The following is a 17,040-nucleotide window of genomic DNA, read 5'->3' on the forward strand; positions in this document are numbered from 1 at the left end:
TTGCATCTTATGTTATCTTGGGATTTGTAGTTTGGTGATGCATATTTAATATTCCATGGCAGAGAATGCTAAATACTTATGAAACCACAAACTCCAGTATTCCATAGGATGCAGCCGAGAAAGGTAAGGTGGGATCCAAGTGCTATAACAATGTAGTGTGAAAGAGATCTCAATATTCTTCTTTAGCTTTACTCTTTGTTTTTGGTACCAGAGCTCTCTGACAGAGAAGGCTAAAACACTCACAGAACCACAAATCCCAGAATTCCATAGCATTGAGCCATGGCAGTTAAAGCGGTGTTCAACTGTATTATTTCTGCAGTTGAGGAGGCAACCTTTGAGAAGGAGTCAACAAAAAAGTAATAATGTTCCTGGCAGATTTGTTTATGGATCACCTGTTGTTTTGCTCTGGTAAAGCCCTTTGGGCTCTTAAACCACAGGAATTTATGGTTTAAGTTGATTTGACAAATGAAGCACAGATGGTTTTGGCTACAACTCCCAGCCATCTTTCCTATTGGCTGTGCAGGCTAGGATTGGTGGAGCTGCAGTCCAGCAGCATCTGGAAACCACACATTGCCCACCTCTAATGTCAGTGTTGGGATGCACGCCAACATTTATGCCTTTCATTTGTGTGGAGGGCTTCTTAGTGAATCCCATATCCAAGTTGTGTTAGAACCAGGAGAAAGGAATTGGATTTGTAACTATTCTATTTGTGATTATTTGTACCACCTTCACCAGAGAAACTTGCCTGGTGCCAATTTTGACTTTCAGGTACCTGGCAATGCCATTTTAAAAATAAATTACCCATGTGTTCCAACATATTTATAACTTGATTGACAGGTATGGCCACTGTGTGTGCGCTTTTGTGAATTTATATTATATTTTGTACTTTAAATTACATTTCTTCCTGAGAATCTGGTGATGAAATGTGGTCTGTGAATAAGAACCTAACGAATTCAAAGTAAGAAAAGAGGGCAAGTAATTTTCAGCATCATGCTTTCTACTGGATGAGGAGTTAAGGCTTCACTGCCTATTCTCCTGCCCTCTGTGCAGAAAGAAACATCATTGTGAGTCCAACATCCCATTTTCATTTTATAAATGTCATCTTGTGTTTTCTTTTTCTTTTTTTAAAGAAAAAACACAGTACCAGCAACCCAGCTGTCTTGAGCAACCCTGCAATAACAAATCAATGTGTTCGGGCTGGCGAAGACAAACGGGCTCAGGTAAGCAGCCTAGGTACTGCCAGTCAGAAATCAAGAAGTTAATATATATACTGTGATCTAGAAAAGACAGCATATGAACATATTTTTCTGCTAGTGGCATTCAGTAGTAGTTGAAGTAGTCCAAGTAACTTTTAATTGGAGAGTTTTAAGATGAAAACAAAATTCGTTCAAGCTGTTTGCTCAGCGTAGACAGAAATGCAGGCAAATGCAATGTACTGAAAAGAAACTCTACGCTCTTCCATGGTAAAACTAGATATTTAAAATAGAATGCAAGGTTACCAGTCTTGTATATCACATCATGGGAAATGTGGAGGTGATGGATGGTTTACTGCAGAAAGCTAATGGAGGAGTCTGTCTTCTCGCTTTCCTGAGACTTTCAGCCAAGATGATATGAACCAGTTTTACAGCAATCTAGTAATCTTTCCGTGGTACCATAGGGTAGCAGAGGGAAGTGCCCTTAATCAGATTCCCTCTCCAATTCATCCAGTACTTCTGATGCAAAAGAATGGAGTGCAGTATTGCTCTCTCTCCAAAGGTTCAAATGTTCCTGGGCCAAGTAGCTATCACCACGTGATCCGTCTTCTCCTGCCTCCTCAGAGGTCACAGAGGAAGATAGAATACAGCTCTTCAGTGGCCTCTGATTTTATCTCATTAAACTTCCATTTCCACTCTACATATGTTGTTAATTTTTAACTTGGGCCTGTTACAGACTGCCAAAATAAAGCTGCTTCGGATCTCTTTGGAGGTATGCTGTTTAAATGATGCATGCACCCTAAGAATCTGGAAGCTGCACCAAAAGCTGCACTCCAGTGCTCAAGAATGGAGTGTGGCTTTGGTGCGACCTCTGGACTCTTAGGACCCACGCATCATTTAAACAGCATACCTCCAAAGAGACCCGAAGCAGCTTTATTTTGGCAGTCTGTAACAGGCCTTAGAAAAGGATACATACAGCTTCAAGTGGCATGTTTTACATTACGTGTAGTTTCACACTACGTGTGGTTCACACCAGAGTTGGTACTATTACATGTGTCATTTCTTCAGAATGCCTAAGACTGTCAAATCTTAAGTTTAGTTTTGACAAAAAGTCTTTATACTGTTTGTTTGTTTGTTCCATTTTTTGTGCCGACTTTCTCCCAGAAAGGCACTCAAGGTGGCTCACAAGATAAAAACATTTCTAAAATTTTACGATAAGAATTTAAAAACAGTTAAAATCATCTATTTGAAACAGTATAAAATTAACATAAAAACCAGAAGCATAATTGTATTTAAGTCAAGAAATGTATGCCCAAAAATTGACCCCCAAATCCTGGGTCAGCATATAAATGGGTCAGTATGGTAAAGCCAATGATGGCAGCTCATTCAGTAACAAACACATGCACATATACTGGTACTTTCCTCCCCACTTTTCCTCCATGCCTGGGAATGGGCCGCTGGAAGCAGAGAGAGCGCAGGGCAATTTTTATTTCTATGGGCGCAACAGCTGATCCAGTCACACACACACATACCCTTTCCTCTCCACATTCCCTAGTCCAGCATTTATACACACACACGCACACTTTCTCTCCTTCCCTGCCTTAGGCGGGTTATAGACCGCCACTTTGAGGAGGTCTGCCTCCGCCACCGTTTGCTCCGTAAGGGAGCCGCTGCAGCCACACCGCGCGGCTCCCTTGCGGAGCAAAAAAGAAGCTCCAAAATGGAGCTTCTTTAAGCGGCGCCTCTATGACGTCGCGAGGTGCCAGGGGCGGACTCGCGACGTCATAGATGCCGCGACACGTGTGGATGCACAGCGTCCGATATGTAAACATGGCGGCCCCCATGTGGAAGGGGCGCCGCCATGTTGTATGTATGGAATACGTACTAGGGTTAGGGGGGTGCGGAAGCACCACCCCTTCCTAACCCTAATACGTATTCCATACGTATTTTTTGGTGGTTTGTAACCCGCCTTAGTTCCTTTTACGTTTGGCTCTCCCCCAACTGACTCTTCACCCATGCCTCCTCTCACTCTCTGTGAAAAGACAAGCCAGCCGCTGCAGACAACTGTGGATGGGCCAGCAGTAAAGAGCTTCCATTCCAGGGAGAGTAAAAGTAGGTTTTGTGGCAGGATTGAAGAGGCAGAGGGCTGCTTAACCCCACTCCAAGGAAAAAATGGCTGCAACCAGGGCTCTTTGGAAATTTTGGCAATTAGTATTTAAAGAGATAAAGGAAATAACAGAAATTGACTTAGAATTTTGTCCAAAGACAAGATCTATATATGATAAGGTCAACTGCACCCAGGCTATAAAGGATTTAATTACAAATCTATTAACAGCAGCGAGATTAATTATAGCAAAAAAGTGAAATGATCAGGGAGATCTACAAATACAAGATTGGTATAAAGAGATATGGCAAATAGCAATTAATGATAAGCTAGCTTGCAGAATTAAGGTAAAAAAAGGAATAATAAGTGAAATGATTTTGAAGCAATGTGGAAAATATTTATACAAAAGGCTTTAGTCAGCCTGTACTAGGATCTGAGGAACATGCTGTTAGTTGTCCCATGATTTCTTTGCCTACTGTCTTCCGTTGGCAATGAAGATAAGGGATGGCAGAAAAAAAAATGTTGAATTGTTCCAAGCATTAAGAACTGACATATGTTTGATCCAAAATGAGGCTGCAATCTTGTACCTGCTTACCTGGAAGCAAGCCCCTTTGATCTCAGAAGAATTTGTTGCTGTGTAAGCTCAAAACTGAGCTTTCAGTTAATTCCAGTTAAGTCTTGTTGAAACAGATTGGACTTAAATAGGACATGACTGTCTTTATCATTTCAATGAGATTATGTGCAGTTAAATTTAGTTTGGATTAGCACATTTCCTCTAGTTATGTCTGTAAGTTAGAGTATTTGCCTATTCCCCACTCTTCAGCCACAAAGACTCTCAAGGCAGTTTGTAGATTGTAAACCTGCAGGAAAGGAAAAGTTAATAATCTAAAAAGACATGACACAAAAACAGAAGGAATGGCATTGAGGAAGGGGATCAAGTCCAGCAGATACTGCTGGTTCTTCTCTCCTTCCAAGTCCAGACTGCTAGCGGTTAAGATGGAGGGAGGGCCTTTCAACTTCCTCTGGATTGGCAAAACTGTCAGTTATGTTTTATTTTTTTACAGGTGTTATTTACTGCCTTCATTGTTTTATTATACAATACCCTGAGTATTTTAATATAAGGGGAATATAGATATAGATTCTAAATAAACATTTATTTATGGAAGAAGTCACAAGGCAAACTTCATTGGTGGGAATAGATTTAGGATGTAGAAAGTATAAAGATTCCTCTACAAGTTACTTTTATTTATTTTTTTAGTTTGTTTGCACTGAACACATTTGTGTACCACTAGAAAAATAGATTAATTTTGATAGCACAAAGGGATGAAATCTATAACCTGTTGTCATCATGCAACACTATATACTCTGGAGATGCTTTGTGATCGTGTCATAGAGGACTGATCATTTTACTATAAAATGAACAGAAGGAGTTCAAGCATTCAGCAAGTAAATTAACTGTATTTTCTTTGGCAGACTGATGTGAGGATAAAGTTTGAACATAATGGGGAAAGGCGGTAAGTATTTCCTTTTACATATTTCATAGCATTTCACATCCCCCCCCCCAAAAAAAAAATTTGGCTACCTAATCTAAACCACATCTGATTTTTGATGAAATGGTTATTTGTATTTTGCTAACGCATTTAAAATGTACCAGAGCATCCAGATTTTTCTCAAAAGGGGAAGATAAGGTATTTGGTATGTGGAGTATCCCCTCAATTATACAGGACCAGCAAGCGCTAGCTCTTCCTAGGAAAGGAATTCCCTTCACTTCCAAACTTACTTAAAAGCCAAGTAGAAGTAGCATGCTTAACTGCTTGACAACAGTACTGTCTCATTGCAGCTTAATATATTTTTCTACTACCCACCCCTTCGATTATCTCCTCTATGCGCTCGACATCTGAAAGCCAGGGACTAGGGATATCCCTTCATGAGATAGGAAGATAGCTTAACCTATAGACCTAATACCATACACCCGAGACAGAGTTTTTTCTCTCTTGTTCTTTTTCTTTAGCCCTTACTTTAAATGTAGGTAAAAGTAGTCCCTTGGCATGAATGTCTAGTTATAACTGACTATAGGGGGTGATGCTCATCTCCATTACTAAGCCGATGAGCCAGTGCATATATTTACAGTAAATAACAATTTATTGTACTTACATACCAATCTTTCCTATCAGCTTAGAGAAGGTTACAGCAGATATTCCTAAATATAAATAGTCCTGTTTCTTTGAGGGTCACAGTCTGAGACAAGCAGTTTGAGGAGTAACAGAAACAACTACAATGAAATAAAGTAAACAGGAGCTTATTTCCTCCCCCCAGATAAACAAAAGCATCCATATCACACCATAAGTAACGCTCTAAACATGATGCTTGCTCTAGAGATAAAGATTTAAATGAAATTTAAAAACAAGAATCAGGTTTATTTGTCATTCATTGTGGAATTTAGGCATGCAGTATAAACAGCCCTAATCAAGAGGTGAGCGGATGTTTAATAAAATGACTAGATGTCTAATAAAATAATGAGTCGACAGTGACCGAGTAGGCGCAGATAGATGCAGCGTTCAACAGAAGCACAGAGATTTGGAATCTACAGTGCAGTGATACTGAACATCAACTGGCTTTTTTGGTTGTTTTTTGCCTTTTTCCTGGTGAAGCAGGTGTCTTTGAAATGGCATAGTTGGGGTGCCCAGTAGGGTGTGCAGTGTATGTTTTACATACCCACTGAAATGAAAAGCTCAATTGTATGCAAGTGGTAATTATGTAGCTATGTAGACTTGCTCTCAAAATGCATTGGTATGTGTTTGATTTAGCAGAGTTGCCAGATGTAGCCACAAATATTTAAGCAAGGAATGTTCTGTCTGAAAGTACCCAAATGCATTAAGATTCAAGTGTGTGTTTGTGTGTGTAATGTGCTGTTTGTCTTTTATAATGTTGCTGTGATATATAAATATAGTCAAGCTTTATTTAACCAGTGTCAGAATGCTGGAATTTCATTTTAAAGTTGGATTGGTTCCTTAATAACAACAACAACAACAAGTTTATTGATTAGTCAGCTGACCATATCAATGTAATACTAAATACAGTTACAAAATTACAACGTATAAAATACAAGATAAAAAATATCAAAATCCTTATTAACATGTAGAAAATGCTGCAGTCACTTATTATAAAAATAAAAATAACAAAAATAGTACAGTATAGCTAAATAGTTGGATATAGTAATGTTTTAGTGATTTCCCCCTCTAAAACTTATGTAAATGGAGAACTCATGCTGCAGAACAGGCCGCTTAATATCAAGCTACATTTTCACAATCATATACCTCTGTATATACATATGTTCATAGGTAGGGGCATACATTCACAAATATACACACACAGAGACCATCTGTGACTGAAGAGTTCTGTACATCATTCTTAAAAAAGGAATTCCAAATTAAGATATTTATTCTATAGTTAAAGTGTTAGTTAAGTTAAAGTACCTGTGTTTGAGTAAAGTCTTCAAACTACTTTGTTGCACGCAAAGTTCATTTTGTTTGTACCATTGATGTTTTGCTGTTCCTCTCCAGGATTATTCCTTTTACCCGACCTGTCCGCTATGAAGATGTGCAGCAGAAAGTGAAAACAGCTTTTGGTCAACCGTTGGATCTCCATTATATGAATAACGAGGTACTAATTTTTACCAGCTGAAGCTATATAACACTTATTTCCCATTCAAATTAATGCTGGCCATGTCTGAAGGGGAAATATAGTAATCTTCCTTAACCTTCTGAATAATCCATACACACTGTGGAGCTTGAATAGACACTGTCTGGAATATAGGTAAGCTTTTCAAATGGAGTGCTTAGTTATGTTAACACAGATGCCAAAATAAGAGCCATTCCATGGGAAAGAATCTTAGAATTTTTTGTTCAACATGTTTATTGGCTCCCTTTTAAACTGACATACGAGATTTACAACATGAGGTGGTGCAATTCTTCTAAATTAACTGTACAAGGTTGTTGTAAAGATTACAGTGAAATAATACATAGGAACAACTCTGAATACTCCAAAGTGCTGAAAATGTTTTATAATTTTAATTTCACCTCTCTCCTCTCACTACCTTTTTAAGATAAAATCAAACACAAACCAGAGACAATTTTACATGTTTTGCAAATAACTGTTTATGGAAAAACATATGTAGAGGCCATCTGTGCCAAGAAGGTGATTACAGGAATGTTCCCTGTATAGAATGAACATAATCTGAAATATATCATGATATACATATTATAGCCTGAACATAGCCTGAGGTGAAGCATTTTTAAGTAGGTCTTTCAAGAATTATATACCATAAAGCAGTGAAGACTGTGTACAAATGTGTTGTGCTCTCTCACTATTTAAGCTTCTTGGTGCTGGGAAGAATTCAAATTGTAATGCAATCCTACTAATTGACTGTGCTCTTGTTTTGCAGTTATCTATTCCCTTGAAAAGTCAAGATGACCTTGACAAGGCAATAGATCTTTTGGACCGAAGCTCACATGTGAAAAGCCTTAGAATATTGCTGCTATCTCAAGACAGAAACCATGTGAGTAAAATCACAGTGTTATGATGTTGACTGCAAATCTTTTCCAGTTATTAAGCAATACAGTGATTCCTAGATTAAGTATGAGGAACCTTTTTCAAACCAAAAACAAAATTGGCCACAACAATCATACCAACAGTGTGTGGGCCACATTCCAAAGTAGATAGTGCCACCACACTGTTAATATATGGCCTTTGATATGATTGCCCAGCCCCATTCAATCACACACACTTGTTTTTTCACTCTTACACACACACACTCATAGGCACGTTGCAATCAAGTCTCATTGCAACTGATAAAAGATAGTGTTGGGCAGGCAGTGTTGGGTTAGCCCTTCTCTTTTCACCAGTGTCTCCCAAATACCCCTCATGCAGCAACTGGGCTTTTAAAGCTGCCTTTGACAGCCATTGAAGCTTTTTAAACCCTATCTTCAGAGAGGAGAGGAAGAGGGGAAACCCCTATCAATTACTGGTCATTATAGAGGCAGCAGGAAAGCTGGCAGGCCAGATGTGGATCTGCAATGGAATAAAGATTACCTATCTCACTCACTCACAGTGAGTTGGGTTTCTGCCCTTCTGTAATCAAAGCAGAAACTAACATTTCCACAAGAGTAAGTCTTTAGTAAGAACTACAGTTCCCTATTTTGTACAGATTTCCCAGTGATCTTGAAATTATCAAAAGATATCTCATTGCAGAAATGGGAAAATTGTTCAAACACTGGGGGGGGGGGGGGGACCAGGAAAGGGGCTTCTCTAGTGTCCAGAAACCCTGACAAGGAGAATTATCTTCAAATCTCTGTTTTCTTCCCAGTCTTATTCCAGCTACCAATCCCAGGCTCACGTTTTTTCCTGTCCCCTCCCCCCAAAGTTGGAGGGTTGGGAGGGCAGCCCAGCAAAGTATATCATTGTGGGCTTGGTTTGGAAAGCCAGTGCACAACAATGCCTGCTTCTGCATCATGGTAAACCAGCTCTCATAACAGAGGAAATGAGGACACACCATCCTCACTCACCTGCCCTCTCCCTGCAACATCAGGGGAAGGGAGCCAAGCTGATCTTTGTTTGACTCCCCTCTCCCAATACTGTGTGGAACAGGTGACAAGAAATAATTGTGGAAGGCTATAGGCTATAATCTTCACTCATCCCCCCCCCCCCCCCACACACACACACCCGCCCAGTGTTATGTTAGGCAGGCAGGAGGCAGCCAAGAAAGAATTGTGGATGTTGTGTTGCTTCCTCAGTTGTTTCCAGCTTCCCCCTAACCTGCTGCTGATGGGGGGGGGAGCTGGAAACAACTGAGGAAGCAACCCTCCAGAGACCTCTTCTAAAACTGCATTGTTTTCAAAGGCCTCTTACAATGGGGAAAAATTTTCCTCTTTAGGAAGAATAATTCAACACATGCCAAATACCAAAAAACCCCTATTTGTTTAGGTATTCAAACATTTTTAGATTGTCCTTCATGCTTGTGGGTACCAAGGCTGCAAGCACCCATACAAGTCCTGGTGGCACAGAGGTTAAATGCCTGTATTGCCGCCACTCACTCACAAACTGTAAGGTTGCTAGTTCAATACCAGTCAAGGGCTCAAGCCCGACTCAGGCTTGCGTCCTTCCAAGGTCGCTAAAATGAGTATCCAGCTTGTTGGGGGTAATTAGCTTACACATTGTAAACCACTAAGAAGTGCTTAATTGCACTAATAAGCGGTATAGAAATGTATTTGCTATTGCTATTACTAGTTACAATAAACTTTCATTGAAACAATAAAAAAATCAACATGTCAACAAAACAAAGATAAGCAGCAGGTCCAATAAAATAGAATTGGGCAAGTTAGTACCTTGGCAGACAAGGAGAGTTTGAGTGGATGCTGAAACAGTTGCAATGTTAATTCCACTTGCATCTCTATTGGGAGGGTATTCCATTGAATTTTTTTTCCACAAGTGTGTTCAGATCCTGTTAATCAGACCTACCTAATGTGGGGATTTGGTTTCTAAATACCTTAGGTCAAGGATGTCAGTTCTGTAAACTCTCAGAATATTAGTAATAGTTCATATTTGACTATATGGTTTTAATAATTAAAGGGGGGGAGACATATGTCTTGCTTAATGCAAACCTTTTTCCCCCCTGAAATAATGAAATATTCTGGCAAAAATTGGGAAACTAAGACTCCTAGATGTTTAGTCTCCTCAGGAATTATCAACTAGAAGTGTACTAAATGCTCAGGCACAAAGAAATATTAAGGCAGAGATTGTTGTTGAGTCCTGTCAAGGCTAATAAAGGCTGTCTGCAGTCTATCCTGTGCATACTTACTTGAGAGTAAATTACACTGAACACATAGAATGCACTTCTATTTTACTCATAAGAGTCTTCATAGTTAATGCTGTTTCAGTGAGAACAGATGGGAAAAATAATGTGCCCTCCCTCTGCAAGTAGGCAAAATTAATGACAGTCTGCCTGCCAATGTTGAACCCACCCACCTAAAATACAATCTGGGGTTCTGTCTTCAAATGGTTAAATTCCAGTGTGTGGAATTCAGGCTCCGCTTCCTATTAGGTTTTAAATTTTCTTTTTACCATTCACTTTTTAAGCTGCTTCAGGTTGTAATCCTCAGCTCAAGAGTTTTTTGTGGGGGTTTTGGACTGTGTGGCCATGTTCTGGAACAGTTTATTCATGACATTTTGCCACCATCTGTGGCTGGCATCTTTCTCTAAAGATACCAGCCACAGATGCTGGCAAAACGTCAGGAATAAACTCTTCCAGAACATGGCCACATAGCCCAAGAACCCCACAAAAAACTATGGATTCCAGTCATGAAAGCCTTCGACTTCACTTCAGCTTAAGACTTCCACAGTAATGAAAACTAGAGCTTTTGTACAGCCCAGAACTGACATACTCCACTGACTACTGTACTGTATGACTAAAAGCCTTACAACAAGTGCAGATAACCTTTCAGACCATATTTTTTAATTGCAGCTTAAAACCTCTGTCCTGTTTTTCCTGGGATACCTAGCATTGTGTTTATTTGAAGTAATAATTAGACCCTTAATTTTAATTCCTAAAATCACATTTGTCTCTCTCTCTCTTTCTCTCTCTATGCATGTTTTCAACAGAGCAGTTCATCGTCCCATTCTGGAATGCCAAAGCAAGTCAGAATCAAAACATCCCAGTCTGTGGGAGATGTGAGCACTGCTTACCAGCCACCTGAAACTAGAAGCAGGCACCTCTCCATCAGTGAGTACTAGTGATCTAAAAGCTACAGTTTGGGTACATAAATTCAGCTGTGCAAATAAAATTCAGTCCTGCAAATCAGTTTGGGTTGTGACCTTATGGACTCCATGCATTTTCTTATTTTTTGAAAAAGGTAACTCAAAAGTATGCTGGCTGTTTGCCTTCTGTCTTTGTCTCTCTGCTCACTCCCACTTTCTCACACATTCTCTCTTTTTCTCCCCTGTTTTCTCTGGATGTTCCATCCTGATAAGGCAAAGCCCCACTTCCAGCAATTTTTTTTCCTTTTATTTTTACATACTTCTCAAGGGGGAGGCTCTGTCATCCTTGTCATCTGTAGATGTGCTTCATGACAAAAATGTCAAATTCTCCATCTGAAAGGGTTTCCCCTCATTTTTAATTTTCAGAGGGCTTACATTAGCTTGGTTATTGATTCATTCCAAAGTGAGGTTTCTTAGCTTTTTGCTTCCTCTACTATCCAGTAGATGGTGCAAGTGTATTGCTCCTAGTATATAGAAAGTGAATAATTCCCTCAGCATATTATTGACTTCATTTAATGTTGGTAATCATCTACTCTTTTAAGGTTATATATGCATGATTCTCTGGGTTGTTTTTAAATCTGAAAATTAATATTTTTTCATAGAAACAACTCTGTACTTAAGATGGCTATTATTATTATTATCATTATTGCTACATTTTATTTATAAAGCTCTGTAAATTTGCACAGCGCTGTTCATAGAATGGATAAAATCTATGTGGCTAGGTTTTTCAGCATTCTCACAACATAACACATGTTCTCATTAAAACATTCTGTTTACCATAAAATCAAACCATATGTCTGTCTGGCTGTGTACAGTGGCTCTAGTAGTATAAATATGAGTTGGTTCCATTATGCTATCAACATATTGTGATGTTGAAGGCTTTCATGGCCGGCATCCATAGTTTTTTGAGGACTTTTCGGCTATGTGGCCATGTTCTAGAAGAGTTTATTCCTGATGTTTCGCTGGCATTTGTGGCTGGCATCTTCACAGAATGCTAGCATGGAAGAGAGCCCCACTATTGGCATCTCCTTCATGCCCACCTCCATCTGGTCAGCCATGTCTTCTAGGAACCAACTCCTCCCAGATGTGAGATGTGAGACCTCTGGCTTCTCTCTTCCTTTCACAAGCACAGGCTGTTCCATTGGCATTGATTTTGAGAGGAAGAACCCTATGGCAGTCTCTTCCTTCTATTCCTGTCCTGCATTCTGATGTATTCATGGGCAGGCACCCCTCTTCTCATTCTCCAAGCTCTGACTCTGAAGTCTAATTCCAATTCATCCGTTGCTCCTAAGAATAGCTAAGGCTTTGGAACTGGATATTCAGCAGCTTCCTGCCATAAGATTTTTGTCATGTTGACTTCAAAGCTCATTCTCCAGTGGCTATTCCATTCCTGCCTGCTTTGGGGATGTTGCTAAATGCTCTTGGAAGTCACCTTCATCAATTCCACCAACATCCTGACTTACTGGCAACCTGTATCAGGTCCAAAATTCCAATCATGCTGTGCTTGTCAAACATCTATTGCCAACTCAGCCATTGTGGAGGAAGCTACCTCCAAACTTGGAAAAAACAGGGTGGGATGGGTGGGGTACAGTGGAACAGCAAGTTGCTTACTAGAGCTTTAGCCAGAGCATTACACCTGAGCTAGATATTCTTCTTCTCAAGGAAAGATTCATATGATGAAGGTGGCTGGATGACACTTTTCAATTCCTTCAAATCATTATAAATAATGAGGTAGAGTTAGAGGAGGATCAATGGACTCCAAACTATTAGGTAAACGACACTCAACCCTGGAGACAAAGGACACAAGCTTGATTCTTTGGCTTGTAAAGCCTATTCTACTGTGGTGCTCTTACTTTGCATAGCTAACTATCAGGCTTGTTACACCAACAATACCTATGGGAGAAGTTTGCCCCACTTCTTCAAAGGCTGTCTGAGGCAGATGAAGATTGTTTCTGCTTTCTACCTTGAAGTTTATAACTGTCCACCCAACAAATCACTACAGCTCAGCTTGCAGCTGATTGTACTGCAAAGGCTCTTGCTAGGGCCATTGCTTTGAGCATCAGTGCTTGGGTTCGTTCTTTAGGTCTCCCTGCTGAAGCTAGGACCATCATTGAGGACCTCCAATTCAACAAAGAGGGCCTTTTTCATGCTGCCACAGATGAACAATTGGAGCACATTCAACAAATGAGGACTGCTGCCAAGAAATATGGTTTTCAACAGTCCTCACATCAGCACAAGCAAAAGTCTTTTTGGGTCCATTGATCCTCCTCTAACTCTACCTCATTATTTATAATGATTTGAAGGAATTGAAAAGTGTCATCCAGCCACCTTCATCATATGAATCTTTCCTTGAGAAGAAGAATATCTAGCTCAGGTGTAATGCTCTGGCTAAAGCTCTAGTAAGCAACTTGCTGTTCCACTGTACCCCACCCATCCCACCTTGTTTTTTCCAAGTTTCACTTCAACAAACTCAAAAATCATAGGAAAGTGCCTCACACAATATGTTGTTAATAGTTCTTTACATGTGGTCTTTACCTGTGGTATTTTCTACACATTATTGCACTGACTTACTGATACACATTGTGAAGGTGCCTCAGTGGAAAGGGAAGAAGGGTTAAGCTATAAATCTATCTTTCACAAGCCATTTTGATACCTATAAGATTATTCAAACCAGCTAAAGTACTCGGATACTAATTTCTATGCAAGCCACATTCCTAATATCTCTAGTATCTCTAGTAAACATCACTAGTCCTGCATTTTTCTCTGTTAGCCAGAGGTACTAGCACTTGATCATAGCCGCCACATTTCCCTTATTGTACAGTACATGCATACTGAGTTTTGATAGGAGTATTGAAAGAACAGAAGAACACAACCATCTCTTTTCCTTTCAGATGCCCTTGACCATGTGCATCCTTTTAATTTTAAAACCCTCAGGTTCTCAAAATACCGGTCGAAGTTCACCCCCTCCAGGGTATGTCCCAGAGAGGCAGCAGCGAATTGCTCGTCAGGGGTCTTATACCAGCATCAACAGTGAAGGAGAATTCATCCCAGAAACCAGTGATCAGTGTGTAAGTTTGAAATTTAAAAGAATAAAAGGAAGCAGAACCAGTGATAACTTCTAATCTTCTCAACTGCGCTCTTCATCTTCAGTTGTTATGCACTTATATGGAGTCAAATGACTGATCATTTGGCTCCCATTTGTCTCTAGTCTATATGAAAGGCATGCAGCTGTGGTGGGGCAGGGATACACTTTTGTCCCTGTAATAACCTACAACTGTTCTTAATCAAAAATCACATTTCTGGGTTTTAGAGCAAGGTTGGAGGACATTTAAACCTGATTCACCACTCCTAGAAACATTCAGAAGCAGCAGTTGTATATTGGAGGAAGTATTGCTGGAAGGGTGTTTATTTCCCTGAGAAGTGGTTTTACTCCAATAGATTTTCATTTTGAATGAGGGATGCAGGGATCTGGGAGGGCATAAAATTGGGGCTGCAGGTATCCAAGTTTATGAAATGCTGTAAGACAATACAGGTGCACATGTTATGTGATGCTAATGTTAGAGGGTATATTATATCCCCATAATCAGGGTCTCTGACCAAGGTGGGTCAGGATCCTAGAACATAATCAGAGGACTTTAGTGACATGGTGGTTTCTTGCATTCTCAGTGTTTTTGTATTGTATTTTTAATACTGGCCAGATTCATCTTTAATTTCTTTGGCCTTCTCTTATAGATGCTGGATCCTTTAAGTAGCACTGAAAACTCTATATCTGGGAGTTGTCAGTCCTTGAGCCAATCAGGAGACAGGTATGGACCTGGATGTGTTTGGAATACATTATTTTCCTGTTCAGTATCTGATTAGCATATGGGAATTTCTGTGGAATTTTGCCTATAATGAGATTGGCAGGCACTCTGGGTGGGTGTTTTGGTGCCCCCCCCCCCAACTTGTTTTGTTTTCATAAGCCCTTCCCTACATCTACATCTGTTATTTGCTCCTGGCACCTGTGTTAGCTGATTTCTAGGGGCTGCTGAATGTGAAATTGTGGATGAATAGGGAGACAGTGCTCTCTCATTTATTGTTGTGTGCCTTCAAGTCATTTTCAGTTTATGGCTTATTTCAATTTATTCCAACAAGATTTATTCAAAGAAGGTTTGTGTTGCCTTCCTCTGAGGCTGAGAGTATGTGACTTCCCAAGGTCACCAAGTGGGTTTCATTGCCGAGCTGGGAATCAAACCCTGGTCTCCAGAGACGTAGTTCAATGCCCAAATTATTATGCCACACTGGCTCCCATATCCCTACAGAATCCATTTCCCCAGTGTGTAAATACTGAGCAATAAAAAGCTAATAGAAGCGGAAGCAAAAGCTAAAACTCAGAATCTAGAATAAACGTGATATTTAACATTTAACTTGCATGTGCGGCTAGGCCAGAAATATATAGAGAAAAATGGAAATGGATAGAAGTACTGATGACAGAAGCATGGATGATGAAGGTTGCTGAGATGACCCAAATTTCTAAACTAACTTGGGTTCTATAGGATCAGCCAATTGATGACTTTTTGAAAGTCTGGAAACCAATTATGGACTTTTTGAGCAAGAAGAATTCTAATGATGCACTGATTTGTGGGTTTGGTTATTAGTAATCTTAATTAAGTGTGTTTACTTAGATCTGTAATGGTAGATCAACACTGTCAGCCTTCCATATCCACAGATTCTGTATCCATGGATTCAAGCATCCACAGCTTGAAAAAAAAAATCCAAAAAGCAACCCTTGGTTTTTCTATTTTATATAAGGGATACCATTTTACTACACCATTGTATATAACAGGACTTGAACATTCATGGATTTTGTTTCCACAGCGGTGGGATCCTGGAACCAAACCACAGCAGCTATCAAAGACTCACTATATATATTTGGGATGGGGTGGAGTCGTTTTTCATTACAGCTTAAAATTGGGGATCAGAGTCATTTTGTTTTTCAGTTTTAGTTACTTAGTGGCTGTACAGACAGCCCATGCAGGGGCAGCTCTGTGCCGCTCCTGAATGGGCTGGGTTGGGGATGCAGCAGCTGCACACCACACCCCCAACCTGGTGCAAATAGGAGCTGCGAAACCTGGCTCCTATTTGCGCCCTAGAACAGGCGTCATAACACCGCAGCACGGCCTTATGCCGCCCATCATGCACAACGCCATGTAAGCGCTGTGCACAAGCAATGTCATCGTGCTGCACCCCGTCTGTACAGGTGCATGCCAAAATGGCACCCAGGGTGCATGATAGAGTTGCTGAGCCCTAGTCCGCAATTAGGCCAGCACAAAATGCCAGTCTGTGCCGGGTCTGAGTCTTTAGGATGTTAGTTAATTTATGTTTACTGCTTTAGTTTAGATTTTTGGTATACTGTTTAGTATTGTCTAATCTTAGCTTAGGTCCAAAACACTCTGCAGAAATATTTGACACCAGTTTAACTGCCCTGGATCATTGCTAGAGAATTCTGGGAACTAGTTTTGTGAGACGTTGAGCCTTCTCTGTCAGAGAGCTCTGGTCCCACAATAAAGTACAATTCCCAGGATTCCCTAGCACTGAGCCAGGGCCGTTAAAGCAGTCTGAAACTGCATTATTTCTGCAGTGTGTTTTGGACCTTAGTCTTAATTTTAGTTTTATATACAGTAGAGTCTCGATTATCCGACATAAATGGGTGGGCTGATAGTGGAATAGCCAAAAATGTCGGATAATCCAGAGGGTCCAAGAAAAGCCTTGAAATCACTGTGAATTGCAAACATATTGAAGTTTTATTGCAGTAACAGTAAAAGTAATGTTGCAGTAACGTTATAGTAACAACTGGGGGCGTGTCTGGGGTGCAGAAATGCCTACAACCATGCCCCCAAACAGCCGCGACATTGGATAATTTGGAATGTCGGATGACTGAAGGATGACTAA

General features: G+C 40.1%; 1 protein-coding gene across 1 annotated transcript in view; it reads left to right on the forward strand.

The window, feature by feature from the left end:
• The window catches only part of MAP3K3 (mitogen-activated protein kinase kinase kinase 3), a 51,192-nt gene that overhangs the window by 19,873 nt on the left and 14,279 nt on the right, over window positions 1-17,040 (forward strand). The window contains exons 3-9 of the mRNA XM_089532227.1: window positions 1,131-1,220; window positions 4,771-4,811; window positions 6,861-6,960; window positions 7,742-7,855; window positions 10,954-11,074; window positions 14,044-14,177; window positions 14,842-14,915. Of these exons, the coding sequence (XP_089388353.1) occupies window positions 1,131-1,220; window positions 4,771-4,811; window positions 6,861-6,960; window positions 7,742-7,855; window positions 10,954-11,074; window positions 14,044-14,177; window positions 14,842-14,915 (674 nt within the window). The remainder of the gene's footprint in view (window positions 1-1,130; window positions 1,221-4,770; window positions 4,812-6,860; window positions 6,961-7,741; window positions 7,856-10,953; window positions 11,075-14,043; window positions 14,178-14,841; window positions 14,916-17,040) is intronic.

The sequence above is a fragment of the Sceloporus occidentalis genome, unplaced genomic scaffold (genome assembly GCF_023333645.1).
Source record: "Sceloporus occidentalis isolate IW3139 unplaced genomic scaffold, rSceOcc1.0.p SCAF_7, whole genome shotgun sequence".
In the NCBI taxonomy this organism is placed as follows: domain Eukaryota; kingdom Metazoa; phylum Chordata; class Lepidosauria; order Squamata; family Phrynosomatidae; genus Sceloporus; species Sceloporus occidentalis.